Source organism: Chelmon rostratus, chromosome 24 (genome assembly GCF_017976325.1).
Source record: "Chelmon rostratus isolate fCheRos1 chromosome 24, fCheRos1.pri, whole genome shotgun sequence".
NCBI classification, from domain to species: domain Eukaryota; kingdom Metazoa; phylum Chordata; class Actinopteri; order Chaetodontiformes; family Chaetodontidae; genus Chelmon; species Chelmon rostratus.
In genome coordinates, this window is record NC_055681.1 from 1,414,990 (window position 1) to 1,432,601 (window position 17,612).

Below are 17,612 nucleotides of genomic sequence, written 5' to 3' on the forward strand. Positions count from 1 at the left end.
TTGCTTGATGCTCTGCTCCTGTGTCAAACTGGGTAATTCTATATTCAGATCACAGAATCAGACAACACAAGGTCAGTGTGGAACAAAGACTCTTCACACTGTCCTCTGAGCTGCACCGACACCACCTCAGGCCGAAGAAGAAGAAGAGGAGTGAACAGAAGCAGGATGGAGTGTCTGCAAACAGCACAAAGTTAGTGCAGTGTTTTTGAATTGTTGGACAGTGAGGAGCAGCGCCGTCAACATCCAGCTCTCAAACAGCTGTTTGAGGAAATGACTGCACCTTTTAAAAGATGAAACTATGTTTCTGTGAGGTTTATGTGTTCAGTAGGAACCAGACCGGTGCAGACAGGAAGTCAGAGAGACGGTGTCTGTAAATGGAAATAAACAGAAAAACACCAGAGCGATCCTTTCAATCATGTTTCATCAGCTTCATCATTATTTATGCAATAAGAAGAAAAGAGTCCTGCTCGATCTCAACTATCTCATCTCATGATCGACGAGCGTGTGAGCAACTCGTCCACTTACTCCATCCACTGACACGGCTTGTGACTGAGCTGAAAGCTCCAGAGCAGGCGAGTAAGTGGACCTTGAGTTGAAGAAATGATGACACGCTTGTCCACAGAATCACTTCTGAGGCAAAGAACAAGCATCGAAAAGCATCGAGCAAACTGCTGAATGAAAGCGGAGCTTCCCGTCTGTGTCTCAGTCACACTGATCTAATGATTGTGTGCAGAGAGTCATGTTGTGGTCACCTGACCTTCAGTCACCGTCTCCTCCTTCAGTTTTTCAGGCGGACATCGTGGACTGAAGTTCTGCTGAGGGCAAAGTTTTGTTCGGTCTGACAGAGAAAACACAAAGACAGAAGAAACCTGCTGTGTTTTTACGAGTACTTCCTCCTCTACATTTATCTGAACACTGTGGTAACGTTAGGTTTGTACGCTTTTTTGTCCACCGGAATAAAAGCGTCCAATCAAAAGAAAGCAGCAATGAATCGCTTAATGCTTCAAATGATTGTGATATTAAAGGTGCAGCTTCTGCGTTTCTGCAGCTGTTGTCTCCATCATGGAGGAATTCATTAAAATCTAAAGCTGCAGATCCATTCAGTCAACATCAGTGTGTGTGTGTGTGTGTGTGTGTGTGTGTGTTGTGGAGAAACAGCTGTGTTTTGGAAGCTGAATGGGATGTTTCAGCCTGCCTCAACAGGCCAGCAGTGATTACTGAGACACACACACACACACACACACACACACACACATATACACACACACACACACGTGTCAAACTCAAGAATGCCTCATGCCTCCCAACCCAAAACTTCCACTTTTGCCACGAGCCACAAAGATTCAATTTCAAAACAAAATATCACAGGAACCATTTTAGCTGCAGCGGCAACAGTAGTACTAGAAGTAGTAAAGTAGTAGTACCAGTACAAGCAGGACTAGCAGTAACCATAGTAACAGTTGCACAAAGACAGCACAAAGGACCGCAGCAGCTGTAATCCGTAAAATACTAAATCTAGTGCACACTTTCCCTCCATTAATCTCTCTCCCTCTGCTCAAAATAAAGCTCGCTCGACCCCCTTTTCCTGCTGACGACATATATGCGCGCGCGCGCGCGCACACACACACACACACACACACACACACACACACACACACACACACACACACACACACACACACTAAAGAAAAGGTTATGGAGATAACAGTGTGAGAGTGCGTGTGTGTGTGTGTGTGTGTTAACAGAGTCCTGACAGCTAGCGGACAAAATGACCTACATCTGATACATCTGAGTGCAGGCGCGCACACACACGCACACGCACACGCACACACACACACACACACACACACAGCTGGTGTCGTCTTCAGAAGCTCTGTGAAGTTTTTGCCAACACACACACACACACACAAATCCAGCACAAATGCACACACACTCTTTTATCTGCAGCATTTCGACTAAATTCTTCATTGTGCATCGTCTCTCTCTCTCACCTTTTAAGCAGAGCATGTTGTCCTCGCTCGCCCGGCGTTGCTCGATGTGTGTGTGTGTGTGTATGTGTGTGAAAGTGAATCTCAGCAACAAAGGCTGAAAACACAAGTTCAAACACAGATTCCTTCCTCGCTCTCCCTCTGCCTCGTTCTTCCACCATAAAAGCCCCCTCCTTCCTCTCTCTCTCTCTCCTCTCAAACCAATCCTCGATCGACCCCAGCTTCCTCGCTCCCGTCACCCCCTCCCACAGTGGTGGAAGAAGTATTCAGATCTTTTACATCTAGTTTTTATCAGCAACATGTACTTAAAGTACCTGAAGTCAAAGATGACTTGAAGTACTTTACTTGATGTATCAGTAAACTGTTCCTGTCAGTGTTCCTCCTCTCCATTCCTGCTGCAGTAATGCTGCATTTTACTGCTGCAGATGTTTCAGGTTGAGCTCAACTGAACTACTTTATATACTGTTGGCTGTTGGATGCATCATATTCTATAAGATCATTCTATAAGATTTGTCCTGTGAGAACCTCGTATCTCAGAAAAACAGCTGATCCAAGAGGCTTTTTAAACAAGGACGAGAATTTTCTCACTTCATCCTTCAGTTTATCACAAACATTCAACACATCTGGAGATACGGGCTTTTCACTGCAAGGGGATGAAAAGTAACTAGTAACTTAAGCTGTCAGATAAATGTTGTGGAGCAAAAAGAACAGTATTTGCCTCAGAGATGAAGTGGAGTATAAGCATAAAGTTGAATAAACTGTAATTACTCAAACTACAAGCACCTCAAATATGTGCTTGAGTACAGTTCTGGATTTATAGTCTCTGTGTTGAATCACAGAAACCAACAGACAAAATATCTCCCCCAGCAGCCAATTAAACAGCTGCATGATGGATGAGATGTCCCACACACACTCACATGCTGAGATGGCTGATGGGAGACGTAGTCCTCTTGTCTGCTCTCTTCCCTCCACAGCAGGTATTTGCCTCTTGATAAAAATAGCATCATTAATCACCTTAGTGTGTCCTGGATGCACACACACACATGCACATGCGCGCGCGCGCGCACGCACGCACACACACACACACACACACACACACACACACACACACACACACACACACAATAACCCAGTTACTCAGCAGTATATGAATCATCTATAAAATATTCTGTCTGGCTTTCAGGTTGCATAATGTTGTTACACAACAAACTGTAAATTTCTTTTTCAGTTCTTCAGCTTTTTGGCTGTCACAGCAGATAAAATAGTAACAGCAACTTTAAAATATCTAAATGAAACACTAATTTGAGTAAGGGTTAAAATAAACTTTATATGAACTTCTTGGGCATGGCAGGGATATTTGGTCATTTATTTTTAATAATACTTGTGTTGAAAATTTGTTTCTCTCAATGAAAACTGTGTTTATTTGGTCGTTCTTGCATCTATAAAGGATTACATCTCGGAAATTATTGTGTATTGGATGTTGGACTGATATCTCGTGATAACTGTGGCTGGGGCGAGACCTTGGTTACAAGCGCTGTGGTGATTGGTCAATCGCCAGACTGCTGAAGCGAGCCAATTGGCTGTGCTGGAGGTAAACAGGGAAACGAGTGTAAGCGTCCGAGCAGGCTGGATCTTGTCGGTGAGTTCGATCCAAATACGAAGATTTAATAATAATAAATTGTCCTCCGGAGTGATTTTCTTGCCAGTTCAGGTTGAGGAGCTTTATTACACATGCACATCTGGTGGTAGAGGCATCCGGTTGTATTTAGACCATTTAAAAAGTAGTTTTAAGCACGTTAGCCGGGGAGTTAGCCAGTTAGCTGCGGTCCGCCCGACTGTTCACTGTTAGTACATTGTTGTTACAATTCCGGAATAACGTGTGATACGGTGAGACAAATATCCGTTCTAAATGAGTGCTATTGTTCCCACAATGGAGTTTTGATTGGGACAACAGCATTAATATAATCCACATCTGGTTAAAGGTTGTTTTTTTCTTTGGGTGATGGAGAGGGGTTGAAAAGAAAACGTACGCAATTAATTTGGTTCAGGTGACAAAGGTGAAATCAAATGTTGGGCTGTTACTTACCATTAATCTCATCCTCGGTGATCAATTAGTCTGTAAAATATCAATAAAAAGTTATTAATGCCCATCACACTTTCCAGGGCCGTAGCCAGGATTTTCTTGAAAAAAGGTTTGGGGGAAAACAAAGGTGGATGAACTCCTGGTGCCTTTCACATAATTTGCATGCCAGTATACATTTCCATCACTTTAGTAATTCAACAATATAATCATGTTATTTTCAACACTTTGCTGTTCAGGGTTACTCATCTTAAGTGTTATTGTCCTTTTTCAGTCACTGCGGGTGCCACATGATGGCTATAGCTACATTTGAAGCACCATATGCAAACTGTGCAAGTCTCTGAATTTTCCAGCAGTCAGTAGAGGGCGAACTCGAGGATCATGGCACCCAGACGGAAATTTGATTTTGAGTTCAAAGAGAGAGTTTTGCAGTATGCAGAGGAAAATTCAGGAGAGAAAACTGCAAAGCACTTTAACATTGACACGAAAAGAATCAGATACTGGAGGAAACAGAAGGAGGAACTGCTGATAGCTGACAGGGGGAGAGCACGACTAGCCGGAGGCGGGAGGAAGAAAGTTAGCCTGGAGCTCGAGAAAAGGCTTTCAGAGTGGATGTCCTCAATGCGATCCAAACATAAGCAAGTATCAAGGAACATGATCAAAAAGAAAGCGCTGGAGATCTACCCGTCAGTGAGCGACGGCGGCAAGGCGTTTGTAGCTAGCACGGGTTGGCTACAAAGGTTTCTGCAGCGCAACGACCCCTCACTTCGGCATCCTGTCGCCGCGGCCCAGAAAGAGCCAGATCTGCTCACTGACAAACTTGTTTCCTTTGTTGACTCCGTTGGCAAGGCTGTCAGCTCCAAGGGGATTTCAGAGAAGGACATCATTGCAATGGATGAGACCGTTATTTGGTTTGACATCATGTACCCCACCACTGGTGGGAAGAGTGAGGCCCCGAAAACCAGGGGACAAAAGCAAAGCCACCTCACCGTTACTCTCGCCGCCAAGGCCGACGGCACCAAACTCAAGCCTTATATCGTCTTCAGAGGGGCCGTCGATGAAGTGAAGGCAGTGCAGCAGCAGATCTCCAGCGCAGTGATCACCACTTCTCCGAATGGCTGGATGAACGATGCGCTCACCGCAGACTGGCTGCGGTCTGTGGTGGGAAAGGTCAACGCGACCCCGCGGCTCCTGGTGTGGGACTCCTACAGCTGTCACATTGGCGATGCTACCAAAGCCGAACTTCAACGTGGCTACAATATCACAACAGCAGTGATCCCGGGAGGCTGCCCCAAATACGTTCAAGCCGCCGATGTGATGTGGAACCAGCCCTTCAAGCAGAGTCTGCAAGATGCCTACGACCAGTGGATGGCCGGGGACGCGGATAAGGAATACACAGCCGGAGGTTACTTAAAAGTCCCGTCCCGCCGCCTGCTGGTGGACTGGGTGGTCGCAGCCTGGGACAAACTGGACAAGGATTTGATCAGAGAGTCTTTCAAAGTTTGTGGACTGTCTGTAAAAACTGACGGGAGTGAAGACGACCTCATCCTCTGCTTCAGGGAGGGGCAGCCGTGCGCCGCCGGGCGGGAGGCTCTGATCCAGATCCGAATGCAGAGTGAGGCGGACGGGGGCGAGGCAGCCCAGGATGAGGAAGATAAAGACAATTATGACAATGAACTTGTGGTTGTTGATGATGAGGAGAAGGCTGATGATGATGGTGAGGATGCTGAATCTGACGATCGTTGGTGAATATTTGACTAAGCTGTTAATCAGAATGGCCATTAGTGTTTGTACCTGGAGTACCTGGGGAGGGTAAATACTGGGTGTGTTTCCCCTCCGGTACCGGACTGCTCGTAATAATGAAATTGATCGTACGTGTAGATTGATATTGATGACAAGTTAACTTTTAAGAATTTTCCTTTAGAATTACTGGCACTTTGCATGAGCCAGCTGAAATGTACTGTAATAACTTTGTCTCGGGAGAATCTGCTTTCCAATAAATGTATTTTCACAGGCCTCAAACTGACACAGTGGTGTTGTTTAAACCTTCATCCGTTCATTCAGTCACTGTCATCATTCAATCGCCTGCACTGAAACTGCAAACATGTCACAATAAAAGCCTCGTTAGGAATGAATGATTGTGTCCACGGAGGCATGAATGAACAGATCAAAATAAAGGCCTGGGACCCTCTGCTGGGGGGCGAATTAAAGGCCCCTGCCACTGACCTGTACTGAGGTCCTGTCCTCCAAAAAATCCTCCACTGTCAAGAAAGTCCCCATTTTGCAATTTAGGATTATTTTCATGATCGATTTATGTGCAGATTATTTTGTCCTTCCATGGTGGGGCTTCAGCTAACAATTATTTTCATGATCAATTAACATGTCAGTTGTTTTCTGTGTTTATTGTCTGCTGAGTGAAATGCCAAAAAATGTCAATCACAACATGCCGTCTTTAAACGTCTTGTTAAAACCTGAAGATCCTCCGAAGAAAACCTGCAAATATTCCCAGTTTAGCCAACTGGAACCAGTGAATTGTGTGTCTATCAACTAACTGGTTGACTAATTGTTTCTGCTGTATTTTCTTTGTCAAACACGATCGTCGATTTGAATATTTCAGTTTTTTGTCCTGATGGTCTGATATAAAAGTCATATTTTACTGTGATAAATTCTAAAAGGCACTGTTGCACCGAGGTCTCGTGCCGCCACGTGAATCTCAGGCTTGTCATGTGACCACTGAAGACTGTTTTTGAATGTGTGAACCTTTATTCGTCTCTGTCCAGCCTCTGTAGAAGCAGCCATGTCCGTCATCATACAAACTCGTGGTGAAGTGGGCGGCGGCGTCGCGGCTCACCTCCAGTGCCCCCTCTGCGGCCATTTCTCCAAGAGCCACGCCCACCAGCTGTCCCACATGGCGGCCTCTCACCCCACCTGCCTGGACTGCGTGGCGGTCGGTCGCCTCGGCAACATCCTGATGTACCAGAGCACCGCCCGGCTGTTCCACTGCTCCGACTGCTTCTTCACCAGCCGGGACTTCACCAAGCTGTACAAACACATCATCTCCAAACACTGCGTGGATGAGAGGGAGGGGGGAGGAGGAGAGGAAGGGAGCGAGAAGGGGGAGGAGAAGGCGGGGGAGGAAGAGGAAGGAGAGGAGGAGGAGAAGGAGGGAGGGAAAGACACTCGGAAAAGAAAGAGGAGCAGCGAGGCTGAGGAGGAAGGGGGAGAGGGACATGATGAAGACAGCGCCCCCCAGAGGGCGGCGTCAGTTAAAGCAGAAGGCGAAGGAGAGGACGGCGTGCTGATGTTCGACGGCGCCGGTTACCGCTGCCTGATCTGCGGCTGGAAGAACAAGCTGAAAGGTCTGGGGATCAACCACGTGGTGCGCAAACACAACATCCCCAAATCGTACGCCACCCAGGCCATCAGACGGGACGCCGCCGCCGCCACCCCCAAACAGACGCAGAGCAGCGGGGCGGAGGAGGAGGAGGTGGTGGCCGGGCTGAGCGGGGAGCTGCTGAAGGAGGAGATGGAGGCCACGGCCAAAGTGGTCGGCTTCAGCTCCAACCGCTTCTTCTGTCTGATCTGTGGCTGGAAGACCAAACTGAAAGGTAGCGAGCTGGTTTGGATTTACAACACTGTCAGGTTTAATTAGTTCTTATTCATACTTTTAATTCCACAACGTTTGTCAGCCCCACACACCTGGCACCCACATTACCCACATACAGCTCGCCTGCTGACAGCTGGGCGGGAGATTTCAGCAAATCATGAAATGTTTTTACATATAAAACGACGTCAAAACTTATTAAAATAGTTCATTTTCTATCAATCGACAAACTGATTAATCGACTAAACCTTTCAGCTCTACTTGAATTAAATGTTAATTGATAACAAAACATTTTATAAACTTTACATTTTGTGTGAAAATCTTGCAGTAAATACTAAAGTTATTGTTTAGCGCTCTTCTGTCTATGAGCACCACCTTCTTACAGATACAGCTGTTTCCTCCACCTGTGGGCTCACCTCTCCCTGTGCGCGTCCTTGCAGGTTTTGCCATCAGTCACGTGGTGCGCAGCCACGACGTGGAGCGTCCCTACAGCTGCAAAGACTGCAAACGCTCCTTCTTCCTGCCCAGCCGGCTGCAGCAGCACGTCAGAGCGGCTCATCGGCCCGGACGCTACGCCTGCCCCTTCTGCTGCTTCAGGTCTCACTTCCTGGGCGGCTTCAGGAGGCACTGCAGCCGCTGCAACGCCCGGGAGGAGGGGGAGGCGGAGGCGGGAGGAGTGGGAGTGGGAGTGGGAGTGGGAGTGGAGGCCGAGGAGGAGGAGAACGAGGAGGAGGAGGGAGAGGAGAGGAAGGAGAGGAGAGGGGCGAGGAAAAGAACGGGGAGGGTGATAAAGGAGGAGGCAGAGGAGGAGGATGATGATGATGAGTGACAGGGTGGAGAGGGAGGAAGGACTCTGTTTGTTGACATGTGACTGCTCAGTGCAGGTGAGCTTGGCCTGGTTTTTAAACACATTCAGAACTTCATCAGTTACATTCAGGAATTATGATCCTTCATCACTTTGATGTGACTTCAGTCAAACATTAAATATATCGTCTTTGTGCTGTTTTCAGGTGAGTTTCTGTCAGAGGCATCAGCAGGTGATCACACTCTGTCTGAACTGTTTGCAATGAGTTTTATTGTGTCATATTGAAAAATGTTGATGAACCAATACTACAATACTGTAGCTGCTGTTTATGAATTCATTTGTATTGTTTATTGGTGACAATATTTGGATGAATTTTTTCATCAGTTTGGGCAGATTTTGATCAATTATTGGGCTGGAAAACATCAAACCGATCTGGCAGCACAGGTCACTGTGACGTCAAACACAATGAGCCAAAACAAGATCCAGCCTGACTGAATGGTGAATAAACGTCTTTTTGGAAACTTCTTCCTCTGATATTTTCTGTCATTATTTTACAAGTGAGCTGGACTTGCTGATTATTTTAGTGTTGCAGAGAAGAAACTCAGGTTTGAAAGGTGTTTTCAGGTGTTATGTATTTTTGAGGCTTTGAGGCCGTTTGTGCTGGAAACAGGCTCAGGTGCTCAGTGGCGACACCTGCTGGTAGAAAAAGTTTACTACAGTCAGCAGCGTCCCTTCAGTCGAATTACAACTGCAGCAGAACAAATGTCTGAATTGTTTCAATCATAGATTTAAACACTTGTCAAGTATTTGTCAGACAACTAATTCAGGTTTTATGAAAACACAGGAAACAAACTGCCGGATCACGGAGCCTCAGAGCTGCATGTTTTCCATATAACGATACTGATGTGAGTTTTCATTTGATTCATTCTGTGTTTGTAAAGAAGTTTTTCTGTGGTCTCAGGCGTGCTCAGATCTTAGTACAAAAGTATTAGTATCATTATATACTTATAAGTACCAAAAATAGAAGTACTCATTATGCAGAGTGGCCCATTTCAGAATCCTGTCTTTTATTCTTGAAATAGAATTATTGATGCATTAATGTGTTCATTCATCATTTTAACTTCTTTTCTCACTGCTGGGTACTTTAATAACACATCATAATTTATCAGTTGATTTGTATTCAAACTAAAACTTTAAAATGAATGTAGTGCAGTAAAAAGAACATCTGAGATGTGGAGTAGAAGTATAAAGTCATAGAAAAGGGAAATACTCAAGTACAGAATTGTACTGAAGTGTAGTACTTGAGTAAATGTACTTAGTTACTTTCCACCGTGGCAGATTGCAGGTTTATCTGCTGATCGTCTTGAACCTTCGTCACAGCTTCACATCAGTAAAGTGTGAGTGTGTGTTTTTACCTGATTCCTGCAGTGACGACACCAACAGCGTGGTCACATGACAGCAAACAGCCAATCTGCAGCAATGAATATTTGTTATTTATTTAACCAAAACATACAAAACAAACCCACCAATCACAGCAGAGAGCCACACGTGGTCCAGCACACAGAGAAGGAGGAAAATCTGCTTTATGTGATGAACAGAAGAAGAAAACACCGTGAAGCACAAAACATGAAACACTTCAGCAGCCTCCTCTTCCTCCTCTTCTTCTTCTGGCCTCGTTAAAAACCTCCTGGACCATCACACTCACTGAAAAGAGCTGCAGGAACCCAGAGAATACATGATTTGTAGTTACTGAAGAACGCCACCGTGATTAAACCCTTTTCCACTGCAGGAACAGCCGTCGTCCCCGCTGATCTCAAGCCAGCGCTTCAGCAGCCGGCGATCGTGATTGGCTGAGCAGATGTGACGGATGTTAAGGGGAGTCTCCAGTCACGCTAGCAGCTCTGAGAGGCTGAACTGAGGCCAAAGATGCTCTACAACAAAAGATGACTCATTTCGAAGCTGTGAAATGGTAAAAACTGGGCGTGGTCACTTCTCTCCATCCTCACTGGGCATTTTTAACTTTAACACATCACTCATGGACTGTTGCTCGTCCTAAAAAAATACACTCGAGTCAGTACAAATATAATGTCCTGATTCGTCATCATAGGTAAGGTCATAATCTGTGCTCACAGACCCAGGACCTGCAGGAGGCGACAGTTTTGCAGATATTTGGTCATAAACCAAAGTACTGGAGACATTTTGACCTGATGGGGGGGCTACAAGAGAAGGATCACCACAAACAGCTGGATGAATCCTGTCACTGACATGAATGTCTGAACCACATTTCACCCAATATTTGTCCAAATATTTCAGCCTGGATCAAAGGACTAGCCGTTAGCATAGATGCAGCCAACACAAGCTGCGTGCAGCCTGGAAGGCAAAACCCGGGGCGAAAACACTCTTCAAGTCTTCTCTCATCTGGATTTCGGCAGCTGGACAGTTTGAGGACGACAAAATCAGGCTCAAACTGTAAAAGTGTGGGACAAAGACGGTCCAGCTTGTGTTGATTCATGAGCTCACACACAGGTGGTTCGGGTGGAGTCCAGGTGTCGGGTTCCTGCGGTGGAAAAGGTCATTTTAAGAGCCTCCAGCATTCCGACAGAGGAACCTCTGCAGATCGACCAGAGACAGAACATTTTACTGGCTCGCTCCCGACTGGCCCAAAAGTCTCACATTTGCCTTTTTCTACATCTGCAGTCAGAAACCGGCGACGGCCGTTCTGCGTCCCTGCTGAGTCGCTGAGTCGTTAGAAGAAAACGGCGTCCCGTGGTTGTCTGAGCTCATCAGACAGTTTCATATCTAACAAAAAGGTTTAAACAAGAAAAACATCTTTTCTATAAAACTTCTTTCACATTATCTTATTTGTTTGATACACAGCTGGAAGTCGACGTGATTCTGTCCCGTGTATGGCTCTGGTTGGTACTTCCTGTCCCAGAATCCCCTGCTGTCTGTCAATCACTCAGGCCATCGAGGAGGTTTCAGCGTCATCAGTCAGACCTGAATGACTGACAGTCCGTCCGGCCTCCTTGACAGCGCTGCAGCGGGGGCGTCGGGGACCGGGGTCGGAGGTCAGATGTGTCGAGGGCACCACGCTCCCTCCAAGGCGGCCATGTTGATTCCTCTCAGGTCGCCGAAGTCGTCGCCGTCTCCGTCGCAGTACTCGCCGTCGTCGTCGTGGTCGTCGAAGCGGGGCGCGTAGCTGGTCGATGCCTTCTGCTGGAGAGGTGTCAGTCGGGAACATTCGCCGTGAGAAACAGGTTTCATCGCGTAGGACAACGACAGCAAGCTGCTTGAACTCTTTAAATCTGAGACGCACAGCGGCGCCACAGCAGAGGTTTGTGTCGAAAACAAAAGGCTCACTTTACCGTTCGAACCACCGGCTCTCTGAACGGAGGGCAGACCATGTGGAAGCGAGGGATGGCCACGTGGAAAACTTCCTCTTTATTGGCTGCAAGAGAAACAACAACAAGAGTTAAAGAATCACAACTGCTGCACAGCGAAAGAAAAGCTGCTCAGACAGTCCAGAAGTTACCCAGTCTGTGGAAGGTGTAGTGACCCTCCATGTACTCTGACGGCGTGGAGAAGGTGGTGCAGCTGGCGTATTCATGGACTTTTCCAGGCGTCATGACTGGAAACTCTCCTGCACAGACACAGACACAGACAAACATTGAGCAGGTAATATCTCAGTGGAGCTGTGCAGCTGGTCATGTGATGCGAGCAGCGTACCAACCACGCCGGGTCCCTGGACTTCCTCCACGTTGCCGTCGGACGTGGTGATTTTCCAGTAGCGGCTGTCGAGCTGACAGGCAGCTTCGGGCGAGGCGCTGCTCGACATCTCTATTCTGAGGACACACATTCATTAAACCGCAGAGGTGACGTGTAGTGTGCAGACAGACAGACAGACAGACAGACAGGTACCTGATGCGGTAGGTGAAGAAGAAGTGCGGTGGATGGACGGAGGAAAGCTCTGGCAGGAAGGAGGTAGAAACAGAGACGGTGATGTCACCAGTGGTCGCCACGCAACCCTTATCATGCACATACCTGCAGACACAAGTGCACAATGATGAACAGGTAGATTTTCAAACCACCAACTCTCGTCAGTTTCATCATTTATTGTAGAATTTGTAATGTTTCATAACGTCCGAGAGAGAAAAACTAATTCCTCTTTGTCCACGAGCTGAACGTGAAGCGTTTTGCTCGATATTTCAGATCAGACATTTCACGGAAATGATTTGATGTTAGTTCAGGTTATCCATAAATGTAAATAACTGTTAAGTGACTGCAGTGTTCTCCTCTGTAAAACGAACCGTTCTCACCTGAAGATCTGGTCTCTGATGATTGGATACTCTCCTGTGACGACGTTGTGGACGTAGGTCGTGAACCACTCTAAGAAACAGGAACCTGAACACAGAGAAAACGTGGCAGGAGTCTGACATAATAATCTGATTGTAATCATTATGTATGTCTGTTTGGGGGATGTAAACAGGAAGTATAACGTCGTCATCACTTAGTTTCTGATTTTAAGTATATTTGTCTCAGCTGTTAGCAGCTCGTTTGCACTGTACGCCTGTATGCACTGTGGACGAACAGACAACTGTCACTGCTTCACTCTGATAGTGAAGAAAGCTTAAAAACAGGAGGATTCTCAGGCCTCCTCACAGAGGAGATGAATGAACAGACCTGTGATGAACATGTCGATGGCTGAAGGATCCTGAGCCGTCTGATCCTGAAACACAAAAACAGTCGACGCGTTCGTGAACACGTTTCACACTCCGCTTTGTTCGCGCTACACGCACACACGCTAAAAACTGCTGGTGTTCACTTCTGAAATAACCTCTGCAGGACTCAAAGGGACAGAATCATGTGTGGCCACAACTCGATCCACAGAAATGTTCATCAGATCTGGTGTGATGGGATCCTGAAGAGCATCAGCCGTGATGTGTTACTGCTCACCGTGTTAAATTCAAACCTTCTTAGAGCCTGTTTTAGGAAGTGTGGAGGAATGATGGAAAACCAGCTGGGACGGTAAGACAAGATTTAACACGTTTGTCTTCCTCCATCTTTAAACTTTTAGGTCAAAGTGAACTTAAAGGTCACGTTGTGCTCGCGGCTGAGCCCACAAACATCTTTTAGGTCATTCTGCTCTGAAGGAACTTTAACTTTCATGTTTTGGTTTCAACTTTTCAAGATTTTTTTCCCTCTTTTAAGCCTGTTATGACATTTATTTTGAAAGGCGAGACAAGCAGGAAGGTGACTGACGGGGCAGGGGTAGAAGCTCTCGAACATCCTGCGTCCCTCCGCCGGCTCCAGGGCCATGTACTGGCTGAGTCCAGTGTGGAAGCAGAAGGTGAGCGGGAGGCAGCGTCTCATCCCCTTCCTCTGCTGGAAACCTCCGGCCGCCGTCTCCACGTCCAGCAGGACCTCCGACCGGTAGTGGTTGGACAGGGACATGCTGCCCATCAGCCTGAGGGCAGACAGACAGACAGGCGGTGGTTAGACAGAGAGCCGACCAGAGTAAGGGGGACTCTGTCAGACGGATACCGACCCGGGGATCACCAGCTTCTGTCCGTTGTGGATGCGGTACGAGCAGCGGTAGTCGTCTGGGAGTCTGCAGCTAATCTGAGCCTCGATGTCATTAAGCTCCACCTCTGTGGCGCCCTCTGACGAGCAAAACAAACATCTTGTTGAACTCTTCATGATGATTCAGAATCACAACAGCTGTTAGATGGATATTGTTTGTCCTTTGGCTGCAGTACATGATCACACATGACTTTAATTCATCCCCACCAGCAGGTGTCAGCAGTGATCTGTTACTACAACTGTTGGCCGTCACCTTTGAGCGATGCGATCATGCGAGGACACCTCTGCTGCAGGAAGTCCTTCAGCTGCTCCCAGGCTCTCTTCAGGACCGGGTAGTACTGGATGTAGCGGCCCAGGTCCCTGTAGTACTGTTTGAACAGAGAGTACCAGGACACACCACTCTGCAGCCGGTCCACACTGAACACACACACGCACGCACGCACGCACACACACACAGAGCAGCTAATTACTTACTTCTAGTTATTTGACACCTTTCTGTCACACGGTCTCTAACCAAACGTAAACTAACCAGTCCACCATTGTTGTTGTTGAACCTGATGAACCTGTTTATATTTTCAAGCACATAAGGCCTGGTTTCAAACCTGAGATTCTTTGCAACAAAAATAGTAAAAAGTCAAAAGTAAAGTTTGGGAGTAAATAAATGTTTTCATGTTTCCTACTGATTTTAACTTCACACCTGTCCGGGAAGTACAGATGAAAACTCGCCTGTTGGCTAATTCTGTCATATTTACAGTAATAATGAGTAATGTCTGCTGTCCCTGAGAAATAAACTGAATAAACAAAAAAACATACTCTTTAACAAGAACTTGCTCGAGCACGTAACTCCCCCTCAAACATTTCGTTTGGTTACAGATCAAACAAACGAGATACAACATGTTCATGAGGGAGCTTAAGACGGTTTAGACAGGCTAACTGTTTCCCCCTGCTTCCAGTCTTTATGCTAAGCTAAGCTAAGGTAAGCACATTCCAGCTCAGAGTCTCACAGAGAAAGAGAGAAGACAAACAAAACCAAGCAGAGGAACTCACTCTGTCAGCAGCCAGTGTTTGGAGCAGAGGGTTTTCCACAGCGGGTTGTGTTTGGACAAGTCATTCAACCTCCTGCTGACAAAACTACAACTGGAGACAGCAAAGGGGGACAGAGACACAGGTCCAGGTTTTAGTTCCTCGTGTAACAAACACACTGAGGTTAGGTCAAGGCATTTGAAGACGTCACCTTTAATTCTGGGAGATTATGATGCACATTTCTCACGTTTCTGACGTTTTATGGACGAAACAGCTGTGTCTATGGATCAATCCCTCATTCACGAAATTAATCGACAAGTCGGTCGACAGAAAATCAATCAGCAATTTTGGACATTTGAAAATCATAACTAGATCACAGAGTAGAATAAGATCATAGTTAGTCATGGAAAGTAGTAATTAGTACATTTACTCCAGTACTTTACTTGAGTACAATTTGGAGTACTCCACTACAGAGAGGAATACTGTACTTTTTACTGCACACCATTTGTCTGACAGCTTTAGTTACTTTACAGATTTTCCATAAAGAAACAAGTTTATCACATACAACATATATAAGCTGCGTCCTGTTGTGTTCCTTATATAAAATAAATTGCAGTTGTCTCTTGTCATGTTTTGATCATTCATTTCAATACCTAAATAATACATTCTTCAATATTCCGATAAAAGATCAGAGATGTAAGAATAAAACCCAGAAACTGAAAACAGGTTTTGTTTTTTCCTCATTCTCCCATTAATCACCTGACGACCCTCAGATTAGGTGATCTAGTGACTCTTTAGGACTCACACTTGAACTACATGAAGCTGACAACACTTCAATACTTCAACTGCTGATGCTTCAACTACATGAAACTGAGAAAACTTGAGAACTTAATTTAGTTTAATAAAGTATCTGAAAACTTCCTCCAGCTAAATTACACCCACTGACAGAAGATGAAAATCAGCGATTAATCGTGAATCGAACAAGCTAAGACATGTAAACAAAGTTAGCAGCTGCTAACTGCTAACTCGTACTATACACAAGATCGTTATCGCATCGAAGTCGCCATGCTAGCTCGGTGCTACATGACAGCTACCGTTTAGCTGTAAATCGTATTTATACTTCTTAGACTCGACTAATAGAACATATTTCGACCACTCTATTAAAAGTTAGCACAAAATCAACAGCTAGCTACAGATATTAGGACAAGCTACTGGAATGAACGGTATTTAAGCAGTCGCTCTTTTGACATTAGCTTTAGCGTATACCCTGACAGTTACTCCTTTTCCATTAATTTTCCTTCAGCACATTTATTTCTTCAGGTATCTTTTGTTGCCCCGTGTCACAGAGCAGCTTCGGCTCTGCTCACTGTCACCGCTGGGGTTTCTTCATGTTGTTGTTAGCCGCCTGGTAGCTAAGCAGCAGCCGCTAGCCTGCTCGCATTCTGCACCTTGTTTACTTCATTTTTTAAAAAAACAACACCGTTTACTGTCACTCTCTGCCGTGTGCTCTGGAGGGGTCGGCTGTCAGATACATACTGGATCAGGTCTCTGAAGCCCAGGAAGGATAAAATGTGCAGCAGCGGGTCTGAGGGGAGGTGATCCATCCGCAACTCCATGGAAGCTGCCATTGTTCCCAACACTTCTTCTTCGTGCGTCTTTTTAATGGTGGCTGCTAACCAACGTTCGGGGCATCACCGCCACCCTCAGTAACCAGGTGAACTGTTGTAACTCAACTTTGACCCACAATTCGGGTGACTTTTTAACATCAACAACTATTTGAACCGAAACAAATTCTCGAAGGAACAATGCAATACAAATAAATTTACAAAACTAAACAACACCAAGGCTACAGTAAAAAGGTACACCGATATGAAAATAGATGAATGAGATTAAACATTTTTTTTCTAAATAGTTTCTCTTCCAATCACTTTGCATGACCTTTAGTACATTTGCCAAGAAATGATAGAGGCAGGTATGAGTGATGTTTGGATCTAATGAAGAGCAGATTATCAGTAAACTGACCACCAGAGGGCAGCGTTAGCTCTCTGTAACCTGAACATCTGCAGCAGTAACTATATAAAATATACATGTGTGCTGTATTATATTAACTCTCACTCTCATTTTGAATGCAGGACTTTTACTCATAACAGAGTATTTCTACACTGTGGTACTTTGACTGCAGCATGAGGTGTGAGCACTTCATGCAGCTCTGTTTAGACGTCAGGCTGCAGGCAGAGTGGATGAGTCTCGTACTATGTGACCAAACTGTGGTGAAAGACTTTCCCCTCAGTATCTGAGAGTAAATATTTGCTGTGACGACTGCTGAGTCAGATGAACTGAATCAGCGGAGATCCAGTCTGTCTTCAGCAGGTGTGTTAATCTCTAGATTTCTTTTTGATCTCCTGTTTTCATTCCCATCGTGCTGTCACTGTGTTTAGTTTGTGCAGTTTTAAAGGTGAGGTGACTGACCTCTGACCTCAGCAGTTTACTCAGGTGACGTCTTTGTGCGGAACAAAAGTTCATACAGTCACT

At 45.8% G+C, this 17,612-nt stretch overlaps 2 protein-coding genes across 3 annotated transcripts; one reads left to right on the forward strand and one right to left on the reverse strand.

Annotated features, from left to right (window-relative positions):
- The first annotated feature begins 7,243 nt into the window (after nucleotides 1-7,243).
- LOC121627663 (protein glass-like) lies at nucleotides 7,244-10,323 on the forward strand. The gene is made up of 3 exons (XM_041966689.1): nucleotides 7,244-7,676; nucleotides 8,113-8,360; nucleotides 10,267-10,323. Exons 1-3 carry the CDS (start codon nucleotides 7,370-7,372, stop codon nucleotides 10,321-10,323), a joined length of 612 nt encoding a protein of 203 aa, XP_041822623.1. The 5' UTR covers nucleotides 7,244-7,369.
- Nucleotides 9,597-16,923, reverse strand: fbxo3 (F-box protein 3). 2 transcript variants are annotated; one of them, XM_041966637.1, is made up of 12 exons: nucleotides 16,617-16,923; nucleotides 15,105-15,194; nucleotides 14,311-14,474; nucleotides 14,023-14,137; nucleotides 13,737-13,941; nucleotides 13,158-13,203; nucleotides 12,794-12,878; nucleotides 12,396-12,518; nucleotides 12,204-12,319; nucleotides 12,010-12,117; nucleotides 11,843-11,925; nucleotides 9,597-11,690 (listed from the first exon to the last, which is right to left on the reverse strand). In XM_041966637.1, the coding sequence occupies exons 1-12, from the start codon at nucleotides 16,706-16,708 to the stop codon at nucleotides 11,547-11,549; spliced, it is 1,371 nt and encodes a 456-aa protein (XP_041822571.1). In that variant the 5' UTR covers nucleotides 16,709-16,923; the 3' UTR covers nucleotides 9,597-11,546. The 2 variants fall into 2 exon arrangements, with proteins under 2 accessions (XP_041822571.1, XP_041822570.1); XM_041966636.1 differs by having other exon boundaries at nucleotides 9,598-11,693; nucleotides 16,617-16,920.
- Nucleotides 16,924-17,612: the final 689 nt, after the last annotated feature.